Source organism: Hemitrygon akajei, chromosome 24 (assembly GCF_048418815.1).
Source record: "Hemitrygon akajei chromosome 24, sHemAka1.3, whole genome shotgun sequence".
NCBI lineage: Eukaryota > Metazoa > Chordata > Chondrichthyes > Myliobatiformes > Dasyatidae > Hemitrygon > Hemitrygon akajei.
This window is the reverse complement of record NC_133147.1, coordinates 9998142-10010850: the sequence shown is the minus strand read 5'-3', so window position 1 is coordinate 10010850 and position 12709 is coordinate 9998142. Positions and strand designations below refer to the sequence as shown.

Genomic DNA, 12709 nt, shown 5'->3' with positions numbered 1-12709 from the left:
AGAATAACTGGTGGTCAGGATCTCGGGGCCAGTGGGCCTATGCTTTGAGATGCTGCTGAGACCTGGACTGCCCTCAGCAGGGATCTGAAGGCCCCGGTTACAACGAACCAGGAACACTGAGCAGGCTTCTCTACTCACTCGTCCACCAGGCTTGTAATGAGAAAAAATGTCAGGCAAACGTAGAAAATCACAGCACAATTCAGGTGCTTTGGCCCACAACTTTGTGCCAAACATTTAACCTACTCTAAGGTTAATCTAACTCTTCCCTCCCACATAATCCTCCATGTGCCTATTTAAGAACTGATAGAGGGAAATTTTCAAGGACGTGCTCGTATCCTCTCTGAAGGAAACCACCAATTTCACTAATTCCCAAGAACATCTGTCCCATAACTCGTCAGATCGCTCAAGGTGGCACTGGGAATTCAGAGGCCATTCATCAGGACCACACACACAAAAAAAAAGCCCTGGGTAAACAGCAGGCGCAGGGTATTTCACAAACCATCCGCCCAATCAGGTCGCTCAAGTTCCATCTGTTGGGGGAAAGGGGGGACAGTCTGCCTCCGACCTCAGAGTCCACAAAACCAGGGAAAGCAACCCTCCCTCCATCCTTAAACATGGATAGTCATTGAGGGACAGTAAAGTGCCAACACCCATGAGGCCCTGGTTAGGCAGAAACGTTTGTGAGTTTGTGCAATATTGAACGGACTAGTTAGATTGGATTTGGAGATGTCTCCAGTAGTGGGAGAGTCTAGGACCAGAGGGCAAATCCTCAGAAAAGAAGGATGCCCCTTTGGAACAGAGATGAGAAAGAACTTCTTTAGCCAGAGGGCGGTGAATCTGCAGTGCTGGAATTTGGAAAGTACTCCAAATACATTTTCCCATTCCCAGCTCCAGATGGAACCGCATTGAGAGAATTCCCTTCTCCCATTGAAAGGAGGCAGCCTCGAGCGCAAACATAGTCACCAACACTCGGGCTGCACTTCAGCTCTACCAGGCTTAGTACAGTCTAAACAATATATCATACTCGCTTTATTCCACTGGGCTAGTATGCCAGTTGTTCGATTTTACCTGTAGTACTGGAGACGGTCGTGGTGCTAGTGATGGTGGTGGTTGGAACAGAGGTTAGCTGTAGAACTGAGGAGATAATGGTTATATTTACAGGAATGTTCCATACAGATGCAATTCTGTTTTTAACTGAAACAAATAAGTTTGCTGATTATCCATTCTTCTAAGCAGTTACCCACAGGAGACAAATCATATTGTAAAATTTCTTCTGATCCCTCAAATTCGCTGCATTTCTCTTTTCCGAGACTCTCAACTTCTTCACTGACAGATTTCCTGGTGAATCACTTATGAAAGTATATCCACCCCCTCGAAATGTTAATTACTGCAGCATTCCTGACAGTTATTAAGGGAAAGAACCGTGGAAGATAATGGTACCACAATACTTTCCCCACAAGCAAAGCACCACTGAAGGGTCGATGAAATTTCTGCAGCGTTTAAAACATTTTCATAAATCAGCTGAACTGGATTAAAGTGGAGAAATCATTCACAAGATGCTGCAATGTGTCATAAGTATCCAATAACCTTTCGTCTAGAGAAAAAACCGATCTCGTACTGAGAAGAGAAAGGGGATAGTAATTTAAACAAATCGATCAGGGATGCAATGCAACTCCACCTTAACCAAAAGAGGAGGTAAGAGGGAAGAGCTTTATAAATGTTATAGGCAATTAACTGAAAATTATTTAACCTACAAAAATTCAATGGATTATTTCAGGTTAATTTCAGAACAGATATGAATCGTCATGTTGACCATCAAGGCTTGCCAATCTTTTTTATGCCGTGGGCCAATACCATTAGTGAGGGGTAGGTGGACCCCACGTTGGGAAGCTCTGATCTAAACCAACCCCGTTTTAGGTTAGTCCTAAACAGGGACTGTTTATGCACAAACTTTTGAACACTCTTAGGCACAACTCCTTTACATCACCTGCCATTCTGCATCCAAAACCAAACTTACTGGAGGAAAGGGTCGGGCATATTCAAGCTGATGGCATGAACGGTGATTTCTTCTTCCAGTAAAAAAAATATTTCCCCACCTCCCCCTCCTCTCGTCCACTTGTCCCTCCTCCCACTCTGGCCTCTTACCTCTTCTCACCTGCCTATCACCTCCCCCTGGGCCCCCTCCTCCTTCCCTTTCTCCTGTGGTCCACTCTCCTCTCCTATCAGAATCCTTCCCCCCCTCCAGCTCTTAACCTTTCCCACCCACCTAGCTTCACCTATCACCTCTTTCCCCTCCCCCCACCTTTTTATTCTGTCATCTTTTCCCTTCCTTTCCAGGCCTGATGAAGGGTCTCGGCCTGAAACGTCGCCTGTTTATTCCCCTCCACAGATGCTGCCTGACCTGCTGGGTTCCTCCAGCATTTTGTGTAAGTTGCTCAGGAATATCTCGCTTCTGGCTACAATAAAATTACTCTCAAGTTGGAGGAGCAACAGCTCATATTCCATTTGGGTAGCCTCCAACCTGCCGGCATAAACAATGATTTCTCCAACTTCTGGTAATTTCTCCTCCCTCCTCCTTTCTTTTTCCATTCCTTAGTCTGACTCCCATCTTATCCCTGCTCTTCCAGTCACCTGCCCATCACCTCCCCCTGGGTTCCCTCCTCCTTCCCTTTCTCCCATGGTCCACTCTCCTCTCCTATCAGAATCCCTCTTCTTCAGCCCTTGACCTATTCCACCTATCACCTCCCCATTTCACCCCCCCTTCCCCACTCACCCAACTTCTGCCCTCACCTGGACTTACCCATCACCTTCCAGCTTGTACTCTTTTACCTCCCTTCACCTTCCCCCTTCCTAGTCCTTCCAGAACTTGCGATACGCTCCAGCTGCTCATACGACCATCCACCACCAGCTCCATGGCTTCACATGACCCTGATCGAGGGGGGGGGAAGGCGCTAAGTTGGTGATACGCCTTGACCAAGGGTGACCAGCGGGCCAGGTGTGCCTTACACCTCTTTGGTAGAGACGTATCTCCAACCTGCCACCCAATTTAAAACAACACGCTGTCTTAAAGCCAATAGAAAACTCAGAATGCTGATCAACACACACACATACACACACACTCACAAACACATGTACACACACACACTCACACACAAACACATGTACACACACACACTCACACACAAACACACGTACACACACACACAAACACACGTACACACACACTCACAAACACAGGTACACACACCCTCACACACAAACACACGTACACACACACTCACAAACATGTACACACACACACACAAACACACGTGTACACACACACTCACACGTACACACACTCACACACACACACACACATTCACAAACACACATACACACACACTCACACACAAACACACGTACACACACACAAACACGTACACACACACTCACAAACACATGTACACACACACTCACACACAAACACACGTACACACACTCACAAACACACGTACACACACACACTCACAAACACATATACACACACACACTCACACACAAACACGTACACACACACTCACAAACACAGGTACACACACCCTCACACACAAACACACGTACACACACACTCACAAACATGTACACACACACACAAACACACGTGTACACACACACACACAAACACACGTGTACACACACACTCACACGTACACACACTCACACACAAACACACATACACACACACTCAGACACATGTACACACATACACACACACACTCACAAACACATGTACACACACACTCACAAACACACGTACACACACACACTCACAAACACATGTACACACACACACACACACACACACACACACTCACAACGTGGGAGGATCTCAGCAGGTTAGGCAGCATCTATGGAAACGAATAAAGAGTCAATGTTTCATGCCAAGACCCTTCATCAGGACTGGAAAGAAAGAGGGCAGAAACCAGAATAAGAAGTTGTGGGGATGGGAAGGATGAGTGCAGGCTGGCAGGTGATAGGTGAGACTAGGTGAGGGGGGGAAAGTGGGTGGGTGGGGATGAAGTGAGAAGCTGGCAGGTGATAGGCGGAAGAGGTAAAGCGCTGAAGAGGAAGGAATCTGATAGGGGAGGAGAGTGGAGGAGGGGACAAAGGGAGGTGATAGGCAGGTAAGGTGAAGGGGTGAGAAGGGAACCAGACTGCTGAATGGAGAAAGAGAGAAGGGTGAGAGGGAGAAAGTACTGCTCATGTTGGAGACAAGCCAGACTGTAGTGATGCTCCTCCAACTCCTATTGATGTCCTGTGTTATAGAGTCGTAGAAAAGTACAACACAGAAACAGGCCCTTCAGCCCATCTACCCCATGTTGATGCACCTATCACTTCCCAGCTCTCCTCTTTCCCCTCCCTGCACCTTTTTATTCTGGCGTCCTCCCCCTTCCTCCTCAGACCTGAAGAAGGGACTCAGCTCGAAATGTTGGCTGTTTATTCATTTCCATAGACGCTGCCTGACCAGCTGAGTTCCTCCAGTGTTTTGTGTGTGTTGCTCTGAACTCCATCTGTTGCTGCTTAGACCAGCTCTGCACCCTGTCCATGTCCCGTTGTAACCATTGACAACCTTCTACACCCTCCTGCTCTGGGATGGGCAAGGGTGGACATGAGGGGGACTGCTACTGTTGTCACAGTAAGGGGGCCAAGGTAGTTCCTTAATTTTCTGCTCTCATTAAGGTAAAAAAATGCTTGTTCACAAGTCCAGAATACACTTGCTCAGAAACAAGAAGTAACTTCAATTGATTTAAGCCTTAAAACCAGATGGAGTAAAGAGGATTTTTTGCCAAATCTTTTGGAAGATTTCCCATTGCTCTAGAGTGAATCCATCCAACCAACAGCCTCATTTACACCTCTTTGGGACAGACATAATTAACCCTTCACCACCTTCTCAGATGGTACACTATCACTTGTGTCATCCACTCTTGATCTAAAACTTCTTCTCCCAGAGAGTTGTGGGGGTGTGGAATGCACTGCCTCGGAAGGCAGTGGAGGCCAATTCTCTGGATGCTTTCAAGAAGGAGCTAGATAGGTATCTTATGGATAGGGGAATCAAGGGATATGGGGACAAGGCAGGAACCGGGTATTGATAGTAGATGATCAGCCATGATCTCAGAATGGCAGTGCAGGCTCGAAGGGCCGAATGGTCTACTTCTGCACCTATTGTCTATTCCCGCCCCACACACAAATCTTAGACATTCTCCTCTCTAAGTTATCATGCTTGGTTCCAACTGTCTAGTTCTGACAAAACCTTAACTTCTCCCACTGCCCTCCCTACTGGACCTTGGCAAGGGAAATAACTCAAGAGCAAAATCGAACAAAGTCCATCTCAAATGCAAATTCAAGGATAACACACAAGAACTAGGAGCAGGAGTCGGCCATCTGGCCCGTTGAGCCTGCTCCGCCATTCAATAAGATCATGGCTGATCTGACCATGGACTCATCTCCACCTACCTGACTTTGCCCCATAACCCTCAATTCCCCTGCTATGCAAAAATCTATCCAACCTTGTCTTGAATATATTTACTGAGGTAGCCTCCACAGCTTCACTGGGCAGGGAATTCCACAGATTCACCACTCTCTGGGAAAAGCAGTTCTCCTCATCTCTGTCCTAAATCTACTCCACTGAATCTTGATGCTATGTCCCCTGGTTCTAGTCTCACCTACCAGTGGGAACAATTTTCCTGTCTCTATCTATTCTATCCCTTTCAGAATTTTATACGTTTCTATAAGATCTCTTCTCATTCTTTGGAATTCCATCCCGAGTGCAAATCCAGGCACAGTCCATCCAAAGTGGAAAGAGTGAGCAACTTCAAGTTCCTGGGAGTCAACATTTCTAAGGATCTAACCTGGACTCAGCATATTGATGCAGCTACCGAGAGGGCACGACAGTGGTGATATTTCATTAGGAGTTTGAGCAGATTTGATACGTCACCAAAGACACTCAAAGATTTCAGCAGAGGTGTTGTGGAGAGCATTCTAACTGGCTGTAACACTGTTCGCTATGGGGGTTGGGGGTGGGGGGGAGAGCATTCTGACTGGCTGTAACACTGTTCGGTGTGGGGGGTGGGGGGGAGAGCATTCTGACTGGCTGTACACTGTTCGTGTGGGGGGGTGGGGGTGGGGGGGAGAGCATTCTGACTGGCTGTAACACTGTTCGGTGTGGGGTGTGGGGGGTGGGGGGGAGAGCATTCTAACTGGCTGTAACACTGTTCGCTATGGGGGTTGGGGGTGGGGGGGAGAGCATTCTGACTGGCTGTAACACTGTTCGGGTGGGGGGTGGGGGGGGGGGGGGGAGAGCATTCTGACTGGCTGTAACACTGTTCGGTGTGTGGGGTTGGGGGGTGGGGGGGAGAGCTACAGCACAGGATCGAAATTAGCTGCAGAGGCAGCTGCTTCGTCATCTCCATCTTGGGCCCAAGCCTCCGTAGTATCCAGGACATCTTCAAGGAGCGATGACCCAAAATGACGACATCCATCATTAAGGAACCCCATCACCCAGGACATGCCCTCTTCTCATTGCTACAATCAGGGAGGAGGTACAGGAGCCTGAAGGCACACACTCAGCGTTCAAGAACAGCTTCATCCCCTCTGCATCTGACTTCTGAATGGACATTGAACCCATAAACACTACCTTACAACTTTTTTATTTCTATTTTTTGCACTGCTTATTTAAATTAACTAATATATATATATATATATGCTGTAATTCACAGTTTTTCTCTCTATGTGTTTCATTGTACTGCTGCCACAAAGATATTAAACTTGATTCCGTTTTTTGAAGTGCAGAGGGCAAAGTTCATCCCAAGTGCAAAATTGAGCAGATGCTGAGAACCAAATAGACAAGAACGCTAGAGATAATTACACTGCAACGGGAGCGAGGGGTAACCTTCCAGACCGATGACTCCTCTTTAAACCCCAAATGTTACAGACTCTGACCTGATACAGCAAACTTTTAGAAACTGGCGAAAGACGGAATAGCAAGGAGGTCGAAAGTGTTTTGGAAGAAACAGAATGCCATTAGAATCACTGCCCTACCAGCATTTAAATATTATAGACACGAGGAAGTCTGCAGATGCTGGAATCCAGAACAACTCTCACACAAAATGCTGGAGGAACTCAGCAGGTCAGGCAGCATCTATGGCAAAGAGTAACAGTCAACATTTCAGGCCGACACCCTTCATCAGGACGGTGGGGGGGGGGGGGGGGGGGGGGGGGAGGGCGCGGAAAGATGCCGAATAAAAATGTGGGGGAGGGGAAGGAGGCTAGCTGGAAGGTGATAGGTGAGGCCAGATTGGTGGAAAGGTCAAGGGCTGGAGAGGAAGGAATCTGATAGGAGAGGAGAGTGGACCATAGAGAAAGGGGAAAGAGGAGAGGACCCAGGGGAGGTATAGACAGATGAAAAGAGGTAAAAAGCCAGAGTTGGGAATAGAGGAAGAGGGTGGAGGGGGAAATCAACATTCATGCCATCAGGATGGAGGCTACTCAGATGGAATAGGAGGTGCTAGTCCTTAACAATATGGCTATTTATGCACAAACTTTTGAATCTCTTTCCTCTGCAAACCTCCACCATCCTGCACTCAGAACAAAACTTCCTGTAGAAAGGGGAATTACCCTAGGTGTATAGACTTGTAGCAGTGATGAGACCCAAGTTCTAGTAAATTCACTAATTACGTTACAGCAGGCACCCATTATTGTAACAGAAATTTTAGAAGTAGCTGAGAATGACCTCACCTGGTCCCTCAATCTCAGCTTCCTGAAGAAGGAGGCGCAGCAGTCTTCTAAGGAGATTGAGGCAAGTGAGACTCCCTCCCCACCCCCCCATCATAACTGAATTTTATAGAAGCACCACTGAGATTGTCCTGACAAACTGCATCTCCATCTGGTGTGGGAGCGCAGAGCATCTGTCCGGAAGTCCCTACGAAGGACTGTGAGAATGGCCACAAGGAACATAGGGGTCTCCTTACCATCCATCGAGGACATTTATCAGGAGCGCTGCGTACACAGGGCCCTTAGTATTATCAAGGATCCCACCCGTCCATCCAGCATCCTCTTTGACTTTCTACCATCAGACAGGAGACTCCGATGCATAAAGACAAGAACGGTCAGGATGAGAAACAGTTTCTTCCCTTGGGTCATTAGGTTTCTGAACTTCCTGCCGCATTGGTTAATCTGTCCTGTATCTGACAATATTTAATTTATGTACTTTACTTTGTTTATTTATGCATAATCCATCTGTAGATTCTATTTCTTACTTTCATAAGTTATTTTGTGCTTTGTATGTTATGTGTACTATTGTGGTTTACATCCTGATTCAGAGAGACGTTGTCTCGTTTGACTGTGTGTATATATATATATATATAGTTAAATGACATTAAACTTGACTTGAAAAACTGGATTGAGTAAGAAGAAAGACAGTAGCAAAGATCCCCTTTTCAGGAACTTCATTAAATGAAAGCATGCACCCATTGTAGTAACACAAGATTGGATTTGCTGTTAGACCTCTGGATAATCACTTTACTCTATAACCAGATCCTACCCTGTTACTTTATTAAGTCTTTCTGTAGCCACCACTCTGCTATCCAAATGGAGTTTTGCTGGTAATCTCGTCAAATGAGAATGCAAAATCTGTACCAAAGACATACTCAGGTAGCTCTGCTCCTGTGCCCAACACTTTTTAGTGAATCGCCCATACAGATGTACCGTGGAGAGTATTCTGACAGGCTGCATCACTCTCGGATATTGGGGGGTGGGGTGGGAGGGGGGAACTACGGTACATGATCAGAAGAAGCTACAGAAAGTTGTAAAATTAGTCAGCTCCATTATGGGTACTAGTCTCCATAGTATCCAAGACATCTTCAAGGAGCAGTGCCTTAGAAAGGCAGCGTCCATTATTAAAGACCCCCATCACCCAGGACATGCCTTGTTCTCATTGTTATCATCAGGAAGGAGGTACAGAAGCCTGACGGCACACTCTCAGTGATTCAGGAACAGCTTCTTCCCCTCTGCCTTCCAATTCCTAATTGGACATTAAACGCATGAACACTACCTCACTTGTGTTTTCACACTATTTTTAATATAACTATTTAATATACACATGTATACTTACTGTGATTGATTGATTTTCTATATTTATTATGTATTGCATTGAATTGTTGCTGCAAAGATAACAAATTTCATGACGTACGCTGGTCATCCAGTTCCGAAATGGACATCGAACCCGTGAACACCATCTCACTTTTTAAAATATATATTATTTTTGCTTTTTGCATGATTTTTAATCTATTTAACATACATATACTGTAAATTATTTACTTATTAATTATTGTTATTTTCTTCTATATTATGTATTGCATTGAAGTGCTGCTACTAAGTTAACAAATTTCACAACACATGCCAGTGAATATAAACCCGATTTTGATTTCAAACACCAACTCCGTGTGGCCTTTCAGTTTGCTCCTACTGGTGTCATCAATGGAGGGATGATGTTCCAGGGCTCTTGGAGAAGGGTTTCAGCCTGAAACATCTACTGTTTATTTCTCTCCATAGACCTTGTCTGACTCTGTGTGTGTGTGTGTGTGTGTGTGTGTGTGTGTGAATGTGAGTGTCTGTGTGTGTGTGTCAGTGTGAGTGTGTGTGTGTGTGTGTGTGTGTGTGTGTGAATGTGAGTGTCTGTGTGTGTGTGTGTCAGTGTGAGTGTGTGTCTGTGTCTGTGTGTATGTGTCAGTGTGAGTGTCTGTGTGTGTGTGTGTGTGTGTGTGTGTGTCAGTGTGAGTGTGTGAGTGTGTGTCTGTGTGTCTGTATCTGTGTGTATGTGTCAGTGTGAGTGTGTGTGTGTGTGAATGTGAGTGTCTGTGTGTGTGTCAGTGTGAGTGTGTGTGTGTCTGTGTCTGTGTGTATGTGTCAGTGTGAGTGTCTGTGTGTGTGTGTGTCAGTGTGTGTGAGTGTGAGTGTGTGTGTGTGTCTGTATGTATGTGTGTCAGTGTGAGTGTCTGTGTGTGTGTGTGTGTGTCTCTGTGTGTGTGTGTGTGTGTCAGTGTGTGTGAGTGTGAGTGTGTGTGTGTGTCTGTATGTATGTGTCAGTGTGAGTGTCTGTGTGTGTGTGTGTGTGTCTCTGTGTGTGTGTGTGTGTCAGTGTGAGTGTCAGTGTGTGTGTCTGTGTGTCATTGTGAGTGTTTACAGTACGTATGTGTTTTGCCTAAGATCTCCTTCAGCTGCAGAATCTCTTGTAACTATGGAATCCTTTCTAGGACTGGTCTGGAGGAAGTGGTTTCCCATGGTCTAAATTTGACCCCAACTGCCTCTCCCTGTCAGACCAGCCAGCGGGCTGGGGCAAATGGTCAGGGAGCTTTGGAATCGCATGTCTCTGCTTGCATTCGGCTACACGTTTTGGGATTCACTTCACCGTATAAGAGGCAACCATTGAGTCTCTTACCGTCACACGTGGAAGACTCATTGTAGATAGTGCAGTCTGTCAGATTGTCCGCGTCCTTGGCAATGCACAGCATCTCTGGAAAGAGAAAGTACTTATCATTCCGGGGTAAGGATCACTTCAACCTCCAAGGATTCCTGTCCTAGGGAGGTTTATAACTAATATTGAAAGAGTGATACTACACAAAAAGATGCCGGAACAACTAATAGAAGAACAAACGTATTGGGCTTAAGAACCTTCAGAAACAATTAACCCCCTCTTGGGCACGGATTCCGTCTAGAACACTTCCCCACCCACTGTAGTCCCCATCGAGGCAATCACACCGCACAAAGATCAGTTTCCTTCCCAGCAGCTGCTCCTAAACAATTTTCAAAGTTTGAAGTTCAAAAGTTTAAAATAAGTTTATTATCTATGTCAGCATATACAACCCCGAGATTCATTTTCCTGCAGGCGTTCACAGGAATACAATAGAACCGCGGAAAACCCCAGTACGCAAAGACTGACATGCAAACACTGTGCAAAAGACGAACTGAGCAAATACAAATTAATATTCCTGAGAACATGAGCTGTATAGAGTCTGTGAAAGTGAGACTATAGGCTGTGGAATCAGCTCATAGGTGAGGGGAGTGAAGTTATCCACACTGGTTCAGGAGCCTGATAGCCGAAAGGCCATAAATGTTCCTGAACCTGGTGGTGTGGGACCTGAGGTCCTTGTACCTTCCTGCCTGATGGCAATTTGGTCATATAGGAAGGGGCTTTTGGATTAAGCAATGATATGGCAAAACAAATATGTGTCCTTGAAAGTGAGTCAATTGGTTGTGGGAACACTTCAGTGATGGGCAAGTGAAGTTGAGTGAAGTTACCCCCTTTGGTCCAAGAACCTGATGCCCGCAGGATAATAACTGTTCCTGAACCTGGTGGCGTGAGTCCTGAGCCTCCTGTATCTTCTTCTTGATGACAACAGCCAGAAAAGGGCATGGTCTCAATGGTGGGGGCTCCAGTGCTGCATGTAGATGTGCTCAGTGGTGGGGAGGGCTTTACCCATGATGGACTGGGCTGTATCCACTACTTTTTGTAGGATTTTCCACTGAAGGGCATTGGTGATTCCACACCAGGCTACGATGCAACTGGTCAATACACTCTCCACCACACATTTATAGAAGGTTCTCAGCTTTGAACAGAACCAACTTCACCCATGATGGACTTGTCCGTATCCACTACTTTTTGTAAGGGCATTGGTGTTTCCGTAGCCGGCTGTGTTACAGCCAATCAATACAGTCTCCATTACAGATCTATAGAAGTTTGCTAGTGTTTAGAGTAATGCTATTAGACCGTCAGCGACCTGGGTTAAATCCCCCCCACGCTCCATAAGGAGCTGATACATCCTGCCCATGGGGTCAGGCAGTTGGGGCAACAGCTGGCAAGTGATAGGTAGGTCCAGGGTGATTGACAGGTGAAGGAGGCGGGAGCAGAGAATAGGAAAGTAAGAAGCTGGGAGATGATAGGCAGAGAGACAAAGGGCTGAAGCTAAAATCTGATAGGAGAAGAAAGTGGACAATGGAATGGGGGTGTGGCCAATGGGAGGAGTGTGTGGGTGATGGGCAGATGGAAATGGCGGTGGAGGGGAATGAGATCTGGTGATAGGGGCCAGAAAAGGAGGAAAGGGACAGAAGGGGAGCAGTTAACAGCAGTTTGAGAATTCAATGTTCATACCACCAGGTGGAATACAAGGTGCTTTCCTCTTGGTGTGGGAAATCAGTTTATTATCACTGACGCATCACGTAATCTGTTGTTTTGTGGCCGCAGTACAGTGCATCCTTAAAAATGACCGTAATTGCTAATATTCTTGATGCTGCCTGTACTGAGTTTGTCCGTTCGCCCCATAACTGTGTGGGTTTCCGCTGGGAGCCTTGGTTCCTCCCACAGACCAAGCACGTACTGGTTGGTTGATTAATTGGTCATTGTAAATTGTCCTGTGATTAGACCATGATTAAATCGGGGGGACAGTCAGATAGATAGATAGATAGATAGATAGATAGTCAGAGAAAGATTAGATAGTCAGACCTGCTGAATTATCTGTTAATATTATTTGATGTGCTGTATGTTGCACCTTGGTCCCAGAGGAACGTTGTTTCATTTTGTTCTATACATGTGTAGATTTGAATGGCAGTGAACTTGAACTTCAGATCCTTTCCATTGGCAACTCCATACCAGGCAGTGAGGCATCCAGCTAGA

The 12709-nt window shown here is 46.1% G+C and overlaps 1 protein-coding gene across 2 annotated transcripts in view; it reads right to left on the bottom strand.

The window, feature by feature from the left end:
* Nucleotides 1–12709, bottom strand: part of cd164l2 (CD164 sialomucin-like 2) — a 74249-nt gene that overhangs the window by 26328 nt on the left and 35212 nt on the right. The window contains exons 4-5 of one of the 2 annotated variants that reach the window (XM_073028333.1): nt 10478–10552; nt 1069–1134 (exon numbers count right to left, since the gene is read on the bottom strand). In XM_073028333.1, coding sequence (XP_072884434.1) covers nt 1069–1134; nt 10478–10552 — 141 coding nt within the window. The remainder of the gene's footprint in view (nt 1–1068; nt 1135–10477; nt 10553–12709) is intronic. The other variant, XM_073028332.1, reaches the window with a different exon arrangement.